At 37.0% G+C, this 14,359-nt stretch overlaps 2 protein-coding genes across 2 annotated transcripts; one reads left to right on the top strand and one right to left on the bottom strand.

Moving 5' to 3' along the window:
- The first annotated feature begins 11,598 nt into the window (after positions 1 to 11,598).
- LOC108195878 (7-deoxyloganetic acid glucosyltransferase) lies at positions 11,599 to 14,211 on the top strand. Its single transcript, XM_064080718.1, has one exon. It carries the CDS (start codon positions 11,618 to 11,620, stop codon positions 12,239 to 12,241), a length of 624 nt encoding a protein of 207 aa, XP_063936788.1. The 5' UTR covers positions 11,599 to 11,617; the 3' UTR covers positions 12,242 to 14,211.
- LOC108195876 (UDP-glycosyltransferase 76B1) lies at positions 12,476 to 14,141 on the bottom strand. The gene is made up of 2 exons (XM_017362881.2): positions 13,673 to 14,141; positions 12,476 to 13,592 (listed from the first exon to the last, which is right to left on the bottom strand). The coding sequence occupies exons 1-2, from the start codon at positions 14,139 to 14,141 to the stop codon at positions 12,715 to 12,717; spliced, it is 1,347 nt and encodes a 448-aa protein (XP_017218370.1). The 3' UTR covers positions 12,476 to 12,714.
- Positions 14,212 to 14,359: the final 148 nt, after the last annotated feature.

Below are 14,359 nucleotides of genomic sequence, written 5' to 3' on the forward strand. Positions count from 1 at the left end.
GAGGTTTGAAGTCAAACGGACTTTTCTGGTATTTATTAAGAATTTTTAAACATTTTTCGGAATTAAAACGGGTCAAAGAATCATTTTATAAATAAATAATCCATTCTTGGATACTCGAAATCAAGTCTGAAATCATTTGAAATCAATTAACGAGCTTCAAAACAGATTTTAGAATAATATTTTAAAGCTCGAACTATTTTTCGGAATTTTAAAATCATTTAAAATTATTTAAAATAATTAAATCTAATTAATAAATCAATTAAAATCAATTAATAATTAATTAAAACAATTAATCAATTAATAATTAAATTAATTGACTAATTATAATAATTAATTACTAATTAAAATTAATTAATAAATTAAATCAGATTTATTTTTGAATTTATAAATAATTAAAAACTATTTTTGAAATTAAGATAATTGATTTTCGAAATAAAAATTAAATAAATAAAACTTTTAAAAGATTTCACAACCTCAAGGTTTAAACTGTAAAGTTGGGAAACTTCAGGGGGTGACTAAACTGCAAAATTGAAAACTTCAGTGACCCATCTTCAAAAGATGGGTGACCGGTCGATAGTTTGCCGCCGGCCACCGCGACCACCCGCCGGAAACGGCCTCCCCGACCTCAGACAACTACCAAACTCTCCAGATTTATTAATCTTGCAACCAGGAACTTAAAGGCTTCAACCAAATCACCATTCGTTGCCTAAAAAGGCCGGAAAATGGAAGCGAAGCTCGCCGGCGGCGAGTTCCATTTCCAGACTCCGGCAAGCTGTACACAGCTCATTCAGTCATTTTAAACACACGTACATACTCCTCTTGACACGCTCTTCACAATGGTATCAACCAATCTTCCCCAGAATCAACAGATAAGAAAGTCCCAAAATTTAATTAAGAACATTCAAACATTCATATAAACCCTAATTTCAACACTCGATAATTAAACTTAAAATCAACTATGTTATTGAACTCCAAATCACACATATGATATACCAAAATGATCAGGAGAACATTATCTACAACATACAATCATCAAAACACATAAACCACTTCAAAATCAAAAAGCCCTAATTTGAGCTTATTTAATTCGAATTTAAATCCTCAAATCCGAACCTACCTGATGTTTCTGCACTAAAACTGATGCTAGATTTGGATTCTACTCGTCAAAACCTTCGATTTGAGTACTTGAACGCCAAAATCCGAGTCCGATAACGCTTCTAAATCTTCGTTTGAATCTCAAGAACACGAAGAACACTCTCGGGAATTTCTCGGTTTTAACTGGTTTTATGATTTTCGTAATGAAATAAAATACGGTTAAGACTATTTATAATTATGAATAATTAGTACCCCTTTGGATCATATATGACATGAAAATACAATGTTTAATAGCTTTATATTAATAAAGCGAGTCCAATCGGTACCGATTTTCGAGATAATTATCAAAACGGGGCTTTTTAATCCGTCATTAATATGCGGGTCCCACTGTCATTATTACAAGATAAGGATGAACATAAATATCTAGTTTCACGTTTATCGAGACAAACAGATAATTATCAAATACCGAAAAATTCCGCCGGACCGGCTCCGGAACAAACCGTACTCCGGATCGAAAAAGTCAAAACATGAAAAGTGTCCGGAATATTCAAATTAAGCTAAAGGTGAGTTTTGTTGAAATTTTCGGGAAATAAAATCTCGGTACCGTTACAAGTTGACGGTTTTCGTAAAATCAAAATAATTAATAATTAAATGTAATATACGTAATTAAATCCATAAATCAAATATAAAATCATACGACAATGCATAAATCGATATGAAAATATCTAAATAAACTATATTTCGTACTGAACATATAAAAATTGATATTCCTCAAATTTAATCAGAAATGTATAACTAAATAAATAGAACAGGAACCAATTAATTCACAGAAATTTATATAATATTCATATAATATTCATTAATCATTCAAATAATTACACGGATAATCCCAGATGTTACATCCTCCCCCCCTTAAAAGGATTTTGTCCTCAGAATCGCTTAGGTGAACAAATGAGGGTATTTTTCACGCATATCACTTTCTGATTCCCAAGTTGACTCTTCAACCTTTGGGTTTCTCCACAATACTCTTACTAAATTAACTACCTTGTTTCTTAACACCTTCTCTTTTCTATCTAGGATTTCCACTGGCCTTTCTACATACGATAAATCTGCCTCAAGTTCTACCGGCTCATACTCTATCACATGTTTCGAATCTGGACTATACTTCTTAAGCATCGATACATGAAAGACGTTATGAATGTGCTCCATTTGCGGGGGTAACGCCAATTCGTATGCTACTTTGCCTACACGCCTCAAGATTTCAAATGGCCCCACGTATCGGGGACTTAGCTTACCTTTCTTTCCGAATCTAGACAGTCCTTTCCATGGTGACACCTTCAGTAACACTGCTTCTCCGTCTTCAAATTCTACGTTCTTCCGGAATTGATCTGCATAATTTCGTTGACGACTCTGTGCTGCAATTAGTCGTTTCTGAATAATTTCAACGACTTCCTTTGTTTGTTGTACTAATTCCGGTCCAAGTATCTTGCGTTCTCCGACTTCATCCCAATATACTGGCGATCGACATTTGCGTCCGTAAAGAGCTTCATAAGGAGGCATCCCAATACTTGCGTGATAACTATTATTGTATGCAAATTCCACTAAGGGTAGATGTTCGTCCCAATTGCCTTTGAAATCGATTGCACAAACACGTAACATGTCCTCAATCGTCTGAATAGTTCTCTCACTTTGGCCGTCTGTTTGTGGATGATATGCCGTACTCATATTTAATTTAGTGCCCAAGCATTCTTGAAAACTTTTCCAAAATCTCGAATTAAATCGTGGATCTCTATCTGATACAATGGATACGGGGACTCCATGACGAACTACAATTTCTTTCAAGTACATATGGACTAATTTATCCAAAGAGAATCTCTCGTTGATTGGAAGAAAACGAGCTGACTTGGTTAATCTGTCCACTATAACCCAAATGGCATCATGGTTTGCTTTAGTCCTTGGTAATCCTACAATAAAATCCATAGCAATATGTTCCCACTTCCATTCTGGAATCTCTAAAGGTTGCAATAATCCACTTGGTCTTTGGTGTTCTGCTTTCACTCTTTGACACGTATAACATTTACTCACCCATTCTGCAATTTCTCTTTTCATGTCTGGCCACCAATAGTTCTCCTTTAAATCTCTATACATCTTAGTGCTGCCTGGATGAATTGAATATTTGGAGTGGTGTGCTTCCTGCACTATGTCATTCTTTAACTCTGTCACCGGTGGAATCCATATCCTGGAAGAAAATCTAAGAATCCCTTGATCATCTTTCTGTGTACATAACTCTTCTCCCACTAACTTGTTTACATCCTGATCCATTACCTCTTCCTGGCACTTCTTAATCTTTTCTAATAGCTCTGGTTGGAAGGTCATGGTATATACTGCTATCTTTGATGGTTCATGAATTCTTACCTCGATTTCCAACTTTTGGAACTCTTTATACAATTCCTCTGGCACAGTCAATACGTTTAACCTCTCCTTTCTACTTAAAGCATCCGCTACAACGTTGGCTTTTCCTGGATGATACTTAATCGTACAATCATAATCCTTAATCAACTCTAGCCATCTCCTTTGTCTCATGTTAAGCTCCTTCTGGGTAAAGATGTACTTCAAACTTTTATGATCTGTATAAATCTCACATTTTTCTCCGTACAGATAGTGTCTCCATATTTTCAATGCAAATACAATAGCTGCTAACTCCAAGTCATGAGTAGGGTATTTCTGTTCATGAGGTTTCAGTTGTCTAGACGCATACGCAATAACTTTATCATGTTGCATCAATACGCATCCTAATCCCTTATAAGAGGCATCACTATAAATCACAAAATTCCCTTGATCATCTGGAAGGGACAATACTGGTGCTGACACTAATCTCTTCTTCAACTCCTGAAAACTTTCCTCACACTTCTCATTCCATATGAACTTTTCATACTTTCTAGTTAACTTAGTCAATGGGGTTGCAATTCTTGAGAAATCCTGTACAAACCTTCTATAATAACCTGCTAACCCCAAGAAACTCCTGATCTCTGTGGGGGTCTTTGGTCTTTCCCAATTCATTATAGCTTCAATCTTTGCTGGATCTACCTTGATTCCTTCCCGACTCACTATGTATCCTAGAAATTGAACTTCTTGTAGCCAAAATTCACATTTAGAAAACTTTGCATACAACTTCTCCTTTCTTAGTATTTCTAAGGCTGTTCTCAAATGTTCTGCATGCTCCTCAGCTGTCTTAGAATATATCAAAATATCATCTATAAACACAATCACAAACTTGTCCAAATACTTCTTAAAGACTCTATTCATTAAATCCATAAAAGCTGCTGGTGCATTTGTTAATCCAAAAGCCATCACTAAAAATTCATAATGACCGTATCTTGTTCTAAAAGCGGTCTTAGGTATATCCTCAGATTTGATTTTGAGCTGGTGGTATCCCGACCTAAGGTCAATCTTAGAAAAATATTCTGCTCCTTTCAACTGGTCAAACAAGTCATCAATACGGGGTAAAGGATATCTATTTTTGATAGTAAGCTTATTAAGCTCTCTGTAATCTATGCATAACCTCATACTTCCATCTTTCTTCTTTACAAACAACACTGGTGCTCCCCATGGGGATACACTCGGTCTAATCACTCTTTTTTCCAATAACTCTTGTAATTGTTTTGCCAATTCTTTCATCTCTACGGGTGCCATCCTATACGGGGCTTTGGATATCGGCTCCGTTCCAGGTGCTAAGTCAATTGCAAATTCTATCTCTCTATCTGGAGGAAGTCCTGGTAACTCATCCGGAAACACGTCTGGAAATTCATTCACTACAGGAATATTTTCAAGTTTTACTGCTTCTTGACTTTTATTAATTACATAGGCAATATAAGCTTCGCATCCTTGACGTAACATCCTTTTTGCGTGCATCATGGTTAAGAACTTCTTTGCTTGCTTTTGTCCTCTAAACGTTATTACCTTGTCGTCTGGTGTCATTAATATTACTTTCTTATTTTTACAATCTATCTGCGCACTATGTTTAGACAACCAATCCATCCCTAGGATTACGTCAAACTCCCCCAACTTGAAAGGTATCAAGTCGGCGCAAAATTTACTTCCTAAAATCTCAACTTCACAATTAGGACAAACTTGATTAACGGAGATACGATCCTGATTGGCTAGTTCTACGTTCATAACCTCATTCAACAATTCAACCGGACAATTCAACTTATCAACAAAAGCCTGAGAAATAAATGATCTAGTGGCTCCGGAATCAATTAACACCTTGGCATTTATAGAGTTTACATTAAGCGTACCTGTCACCACGTCGGCATCCTGAATAGCATCCTTCACTGACATATCAAAAACTCTTGCCCTAGGAGGCTCATTCACTTCTGGAACAGTTCCCATGATTCTAAGTGCATTGCTAACAGAGGCTGGTGTCTTGCAGTCTTTAGCCATGTGTCCTGGCTTTCCACATTTAAAACATGTATATCCTATGGCTGGAGTCTTACTTGTTGAGCCTCTATTGGTCTGATCCTTTATCGCCGGCTGGTTCTGACATTCTCTAGAGTAGTGTCCTTTCTGGTTGCATTTAAAACATACCACATTCAGTTTGTTACATACTCCTCCATGTCTCTTGCCACACGTTTGACATTCTGGCATTGAAGGCCTTTGCTGATTGGCCTGACTTCCCGTAAGAAAACGTCCTCCTTGTCCACCACTGCCTATTCTCTTAAAATTGGGATTTCCTCCTACTTGAAACTTCCCTTTCTTCTGGAACCTCCCTTGATGAGATGATCCTCCTCTATTTTCTGGCTTTCTCTTCTTGTCCTCTTTGGACTTCTGAAACAACTCATTCTCAGTCTCCGCAATCATTGCTTTTTCCACCACTGCTGCATATGTATCCAACTGCAAAATAGCTAACTTGCTCCTAATCCAAGGCTTCAGGCCTTGTTGAAATCTCTTTGCCTTCTGCCTATCTGTCTCTACATAGGTTGGCACAAACCTGGCCAATTCTGCAAACTTATTTTCATATTCAACCACAGACATATTACCTTGTTTCAACTCTAAAAAGTTTAACTCCATTTGATCCTGAAGAAACCTAGGAAAATATTTCTCCAAAAACAATTCTCTAAACCTTTCCCAAGTAATTTCAACTGTACCTTCCATATTCTTAACTGATTCCCACCAATACGTTGCTTCATTCTTCAAGTAATGACTAGCAAACTTCGCTTTCTGTTCATCACCTACTAGAACTAACTCAAAACACTTCTCCATTTCTTTTAACCATGTTTGGGCTGCAACAGGATCTGCTGAGCCCTTAAATTCTGGAGGATTAACTGCCTGAAAAGTTTTAAAAGTTACCCTAGGATTCTCTTGATGTTGCTGTTGTCGGGTAAGATGAGCAGTTTGTTGTGCCAAAATTTGAATTAATTGGGCCACAGCAGGATCTACTGGGCCTATGTTGACATTCTGGTTATCATTGTTATCATTGATGCTGTTGGTGCCTTCAGGATCACTGTTGGCACGAGTATGTCTTGTTGGAGGCATTCTGTAAAGAAGACACAATTCACTTAGTCGTTTTAAATCAATTCTCCTTTTTATAAAAGGTTTTTAAGAAAACAGAATTATACATTTTTGAAAACATTTTTGAGATTGTTTAACTAAATAAATTGCATGCTTCTTTACAGAATGTAAAACAATAAAAGAAAGGGTGCAGTATTATCACAAGAGTTTATGATCGGTACTGAAAGTAAAGTAAAGTAAAGCAAGTGCGATAAAGTAAAGGACAAGACTGAAAAGTAAAGATGCTGATATATATAAGTCAGTGCTGGAGATACAAGCGTCAAGCGCTTCGTCAAAAGTAATATACAACAACAGCAACAACAAGGCTATCATCTAGTCAGCTCGGCTAGTCTATATATACATGTCAAAATCTGCTGACAACCACAACAACATACATATCATCTAGTCAGCTCCGCTAGTCTATATATACATGACAAAATCTGCTGACCTAATACATACTACTCACTACACACTGCATCATACACACTACTCACTACCATACTGACCATCTCCAACACATGATATACTCCAGACCTATGGAAAGTCTGGCCCTCCGATAACCTCCAGCTGCTCCAAGACCCAACGAGCCCAATCTATAATATCCCCAGGGGTACCAAACTCCGAAGTGGCTCCATGTAGTCTCGCTGCTGCAATCCTCCGGAAGACAAAGATATTCTCTCTCAACTGTCGCTCTCCCCTGTTAGGATCTAAATTCTGCATCGCCTGTGTCAACTCTCCAATCTGGCCCAACAACTCCTCCCTCTCCATCAAGAGTGCCTGATAGTAGTGATAGGGTACCGAAAGAGGGGAACACGGATAAGAGGGTCCGACACCTGAGAATCCAGAAGACTCATGTTCTGGTGGAGGTCCACGGATAGGAGGTCGTATAAGGGGAGCAGGTGGGGACATCACAGGAGCGGGCGGGGGTATAGCCCTAAGTGGTATAGGTGCAATAGGGGTCTGTCCACTATGAGGGTATCCAGGTGGACGTGAAGGTCCAGCTACAGGTGGGGGTGTAAGTGCCCTGGGTGGAGATACCGGTACAACTCCAGGACGGAATGGAAGTCCCTCAACTGTCGACTCTGAATGATCAGAATGAACCGGAGTACTGGGGCCTGACATGCCCGATAGTCTGTGAATCAACATAACAAACACGCATAAGAATCTGTATCCCCTACCAAAATCAACCCTAAATCTATTACGAATTATCCTCAACCTCTCAACGTTCTATCTACCTATCACTCATTTCTAGTCCTAATCTTCTACCCAACCTAACGATCTAGGCTTGTTTCATTGACTTAAACCTGTCGCTCTGATACCAACCTGTGGCGCCCTCCAAACCCGGGTCAGAAGTTTGGGGTCCACAACATAACATAAACCTGTAATTAATATAAAATATGCAGTGACCCTTAGCTGTCCATGGATCGCAACAGGTTAAAGTATAAAACAAGCCACAGCATAACTTTAATTATTACAAACCCAATCCCAAAATATAAACTTAATTCTTACAAGCTTACACATCATTTGTGTCTTGTTATTCAAGCTAGTACATATATATAAAAGCCAGTTGCTGCTGATAGCTTTCTTCCTCTCCTAGCCTGGAATCCTGGCCTTACCACTAACCTGAGGGTCATCGTTACCAACTTTCTCTGCCTTCACTGGAAAGAACATGAAATACCGCAAGAGTGAGCTAACCAGCTCAGCAAGTATAACAATATCAATTTTAAACATTAATCATAAGCTGAAGGAAACCAGTGTCTCAAGGAATCAATCTCAATACCAAAATTTGTTTTTAGAGCATTGATTAGAATTGGATATTAAATTTATTTTTAAAAATCAAAGGTTAGGCTGCTGATCAGTCAGACACTAACCCCGAGCAGGTCCCACCATGCTCGTTTACTGGATCCAAGGCACACATTGGCCTAAAGCGACCACTCATCTGGTCTGACCATTCATTTGGTCCAAGTTTAGAAAACTATCCAATTCTATCACAATCAAGATGATCAACAATATTAATCAATAAAATAGAAACATCGATATCATAAATAAATTTTGAAGCAGAAGCATACTACTATTCAAAGTGTCTCAGATGTATTTCAAAAGAGAAATGAGGACAACTTCAGGGTTTATCAAAGAATCAGATAGCGCATGATTGGATGACAAAGTATATCAAAGTTTAGTGTTTATATGAAGGAGGGTTCTAGGTTCACAAACAGGATCCAAATATAATTGAATACTTTTAAGGTCAAGAAACTGGAGTTTATGGAAAGAATCAAGCAACTGTAAGATATATATCATAACAAACGTTATTTGGTGTTGATCAAGTGGTTAAGGTCTGAAGGAGGTGTAATTGATAACTGGTTAAGGTATCGAGGGTATGTTCTTGAAATGAAATTAGGTTCGTATGGTAATCATTTAGAAGTTTTAAAATGTGAAGGTTTACAATTGAAATAGGTTCCGTAGCGGGTATCAAAGAATCTGGTCATAGGTTCAAGAATCGATAAAGTAAGTAATCCATAATATAATTCAAGAAGTCTGGTTGAAGGTTCAAGGATCAATAGGATAAATAATCCATGCAATAATTCAATTGGTCACAGGACTTCATCAGAGAGTTCATTAAATAATCACAACAGATACAACATATAATTGAAGGAAAGTCTGAGGGAACTTGCCTTATATAGCTGATCTCAAGTTTCAATTGCGCTTGCTCGCTATACTACTCTATCACCACTTGCTTTTCCTTTCTACGTCTCGCTTTTCTGCTAATCACAACAATCATCTATCAATATATGATCTCATACTATTCTCATCATCTTACATTCGAAACGAGCTTCTATCTACCCTTCGTTTCACCCAAATCCGATTTACGGATCAAAAGATATGTCAAAAACAATTTTATATCAATCACGTAAACACATAACATATCAATCAGATAGCACATAGCACATATCACATAAAATATTTAATAACATATATTTTTCAAAAGAGGTTTGAAGTCAAACGGACTTTTCTGGTATTTATTAAGAATTTTTAAACATTTTTCGGAATTAAAACGGGTCAAAGAATCATTTTATAAATAAATAATCCATTCTTGGATACTCGAAATCAAGTCTGAAATCATTTGAAATCAATTAACGAGCTTCAAACAGATTTTAGAATAATATTTTAAAGCTCGAACTATTTTTCGGAATTTTAAAATCATTTAAAATTATTTAAAATAATTAAATCTAATTAATAAATCAATTAAAATCAATTAATAATTAATTAAAACAATTAATCAATTAATAATTAAATTAATTGACTAATTATAATAATTAATTACTAATTAAAATTAATTAATAAATTAAATCAGATTTATTTTTGAATTTATAAATAATTAAAAACTATTTTTGAAATTAAGATAATTGATTTTCGAAATAAAAATTAAATAAATAAAACTTTTAAAAGATTTCACAACCTCAAGGTTTAAACTGTAAAGTTGGGAAACTTCAGGGGGTGACTAAACTGCAAAATTGAAAACTTCAGTGACCCATCTTCAAAAGATGGGTGACCGGTCGATAGTTTGCCGCCGGCCACCGCGACCACCCGCCGGAAACGGCCTCCCCGACCTCAGACAACTACCAAACTCTCCAGATTTATTAATCTTGCAACCAGGAACTTAAAGGCTTCAACCAAATCACCATTCGTTGCCTAAAAAGGCCGGAAAATGGAAGCGAAGCTCGCCGGCGGCGAGTTCCATTTCCAGACTCCGGCAAGCTGTACACAGCTCATTCAGTCATTTTAAACACACGTACATACTCCTCTTGACACGCTCTTCACAATGGTATCAACCAATCTTCCCCAGAATCAACAGATAAGAAAGTCCCAAAATTTAATTAAGAACATTCAAACATTCATATAAACCCTAATTTCAACACTCGATAATTAAACTTAAAATCAACTATGTTATTGAACTCCAAATCACACATATGATATACCAAAATGATCAGGAGAACATTATCTACAACATACAATCATCAAAACACATAAACCACTTCAAAATCAAAAAGCCCTAATTTGAGCTTATTTAATTCGAATTTAAATCCTCAAATCCGAACCTACCTGATGTTTCTGCACTAAAACTGATGCTAGATTTGGATTCTACTCGTCAAAACCTTCGATTTGAGTACTTGAACGCCAAAATCCGAGTCCGATAACGCTTCTAAATCTTCGTTTGAATCTCAAGAACACGAAGAACACTCTCGGGAATTTCTCGGTTTTAACTGGTTTTATGATTTTCGTAATGAAATAAAATACGGTTAAGACTATTTATAATTATAAATAATTAGTACCCCTTTGGATCATATATGACATGAAAATACAATGTTTAATAGCTTTATATTAATAAAGCGAGTCCAATCGGTACCGATTTTCGAGATAATTATCAAAACGGGGCTTTTTAATCCGTCATTAATATGCGGGTCCCACTGTCATTATTACAAGATAAGGATGAACATAAATATCTAGTTTCACGTTTATCGAGACAAACAGATAATTATCAAATACCGAAAAATTCCGCCGGACCGGCTCCGGAACAAACCGTACTCCGGATCGAAAAAGTCAAAACATGAAAAGTGTCCGGAATATTCAAATTAAGCTAAAGGTGAGTTTTGTTGAAATTTTCGGGAAATAAAATCTCGGTACCGTTACAAGTTGACGGTTTTCGTAAAATCAAAATAATTAATAATTAAATGTAATATACGTAATTAAATCCATAAATCAAATATAAAATCATACGACAATGCATAAATCGATATGAAAATATCTAAATAAACTATATTTCGTACTGAACATATAAAAATTGATATTCCTCAAATTTAATCAGAAATGTATAACTAAATAAATAGAACAGGAACCAATTAATTCACAGAAATTTATATAATATTCATATAATATTCATTAATCATTCAAATAATTACACGGATAATCCCAGATGTTACACTGCATCAAGTGGCTTGATGAGCAGCCATTGAAGTCGGTCATATATGTAAGTTTTGGAAGTCTTGCCACAGTAACCACAGAGCAGCTCATGGAATTTTGGTTTGGTCTGGTCAATAGTGGGCACAGATTCTTGTGGGTGATTAGGCTAGACTCCGTGGCTGATAATGATGGTGAACAAGAGTTTCCTGCAGAGCTGGAGGAGGGGATGAAGGCAAGAGGTTATACGGTGAATTGGGCTCCACAAGAAGAGGTTCTAGCTCACCCTGCAGTAGGTGGATTCTTGACTCACAGTGGATGGAACTCGACTTTGGAAAGTATATATGAAGGTGTACCAATGATTTGTTGGCCATATGCTACTGATCAACAGATCAATAGCAGATTTGTTGGGGAGGTTTGGAAGCTCGGATTGGACATAAAAGATACTTGTGATAAATTTACCATAGAAAAAGCTGTTAGAAATCTTATGGGGGCGAGGAAGGAAGAGTTTGCAAAATCTGCCAAGGAAATGGCTACATTGGCCAGGAAAGCTGTGAATGAAGGTGGAGACTGCCACCATAATTTGAACAAGTTGATAAAGGACATCAAGATGATGAATGTAAATGCACATCATGCCTAAATTCAGATATATTTATGTTTGGTTCTTTGGCACAAGTTAAGTATTGCAGACACCGGAGCTTGCTGTCTAGCCTTATTAATTTTACTGGTAAAATCACTATCTTCGTGTTTATTCCTCAGAGTTATGTGATTTTTATGCACTTTTTTTTCATAATAAAAGATGGCTGTGGAGATTCAAGTGAGCTACAACTAAATGTTAATTGTTAAGTTTCAAATTTACCTGGCAGCTAAACCCTGAGAAAACTGAATCTGCTATATCTTAACTTAGTTGAGGGCATACATTGAACAAGTGCAGTAAAAATCAAGATCAGGCGCCTAAACCTCCTCTGGTCGGACGCCAGCAAGCAACTTAAGGGTAGCGCCTTTGATCAGGATATTGATTTAAAAAGAAAAACATATTTGAAAGAAATGCAGACTGAAAAGTCTTAACCAATACCCTAAGATATTAAAAGCTAGGAGTGAAAGATCTGGGATCTAACATGATAAGATGTAACATACCAAGCTCTCAAGAGACTTGTTCGACGATCCACCTTGCTGCAAACACTTATTGACCTTTTCTTTCAGATGTTCAGCTCTCTCTTTCATCTCTTTCCCTTCTTTCTCCACCATAACTCTTTTGATGTCAATTTTTATACGCGTTCTTTCCAGTCCATTTTCCAACTGCAACCCAATTTTCCAGACATGTGTTACATACCTAGCATTCACCATTTGATCAGTAAAACAAGGCATACAGATCATGGGAACCCCTTCACAGATACTCTCTAGTGTCGAGTTCCATCCATTGTGTGTCCAAAATGCTCCAACAGCAGGATGAGCTAGTACTTCCTGTTGGGGAGCCCATTTTACAATATGACCCCGGCCATCCAACATCTCTAGGTAACCATCTGGCAATGATTCTATCCAATCAGATCCACGAATCAATCCAGGCCTAATCACCCACAGAAAAGGGTGCTTGCTATCAGCTAGACCCCAAGCTATTTCCAGAAACTCAATGTCACTAATTGCTGCAATGCTTCCAAAGCTGACGTAGATCACAGAGTTGGATTCTTGCTTGTCTAACCAAGAAATGCAGGTCTGATCATGTGGGATCAAACTACTTGAAGAAGCTGGGAAGTATTTATGAAATGGACCTACTGGAAAGATTGGAATTGGAAAGTCCTGCATAAGCGTGGCCAATGCAGGCTTTTCAAGTTCTTCAAAAGAGTTCCAGATGAGCCCTGATGAAGCCTTTGTTTCTTTTACCATTCCTTCTACTAGTTGATAGAGTGTCTGAGGGTTGCTCGTCTTAATCACAGGAAGATCTTTAACGCGTAGTGGTGGCAGCTCTGGAACAAGTTCTTCTAACCGCAAATCTAAATAAATGAAGACAAGATTAATTAAGCATCAATAAGGTATCAGCTTATCATACAAAGATTTCAAGCAAATTAATAACCTTGATTGAGTAGATAACCCTTTTGCTGCAAAACCGGGAAAGCAGCAAAAGCCAGGAAAGAAGAGACTCCACCAGTCCTTAACACGAGCCTCGGAAGCTCAAAACTTCTAGCAACTTCAGAAGTGAAGTGCAGAACAGCATCTGAAATCAAGCAAGCAACAGGCTCCTCACCAGACAACAATCGCGCTAAACATTCTTGAAACGGTGCAGCACATTTGACATTGAGGAGTGACAAAAGAGCAATGACATCTTTTGTGGACGCTTCAGCTGCAGACAGACCATCAGAAATGGACTCAAAATTGAAATGAGGAAAATGAGAAGGATCAGGAGAGTTAAAGGTGGTGTGAATGATGGTGACATTGAAGCCCCTGGAGTGAAGTATATTAGCAAGTTGTAGCATGGGATTAATGTGGCCTTGTAAAGGCAATGGAAAGAATAGAATCCTTTTACTTTGTGTTTGTGCTTCCATTGCTCTTTCTATTCAGCTTATTAGTTTTGTTGCTCCTGATATTTTCTTTTTCAGATTTCAGTTGATTGAATTCATAAGCATTCAGGTTGAACACATTTGAATTCTTGGTATTAGGAAGTGCATATAAAATGGTTGAGTTGTCTATAGTGTCACATGATCAGATGTTGATAATAGCAATCAGAACAAAGTTTTGAGTTGTCTATAGTGTCACATGATCA

Source organism: Daucus carota, chromosome 7 (genome assembly GCF_001625215.2).
Source record: "Daucus carota subsp. sativus chromosome 7, DH1 v3.0, whole genome shotgun sequence".
NCBI classification, from domain to species: Eukaryota; Viridiplantae; Streptophyta; class Magnoliopsida; order Apiales; family Apiaceae; genus Daucus; species Daucus carota.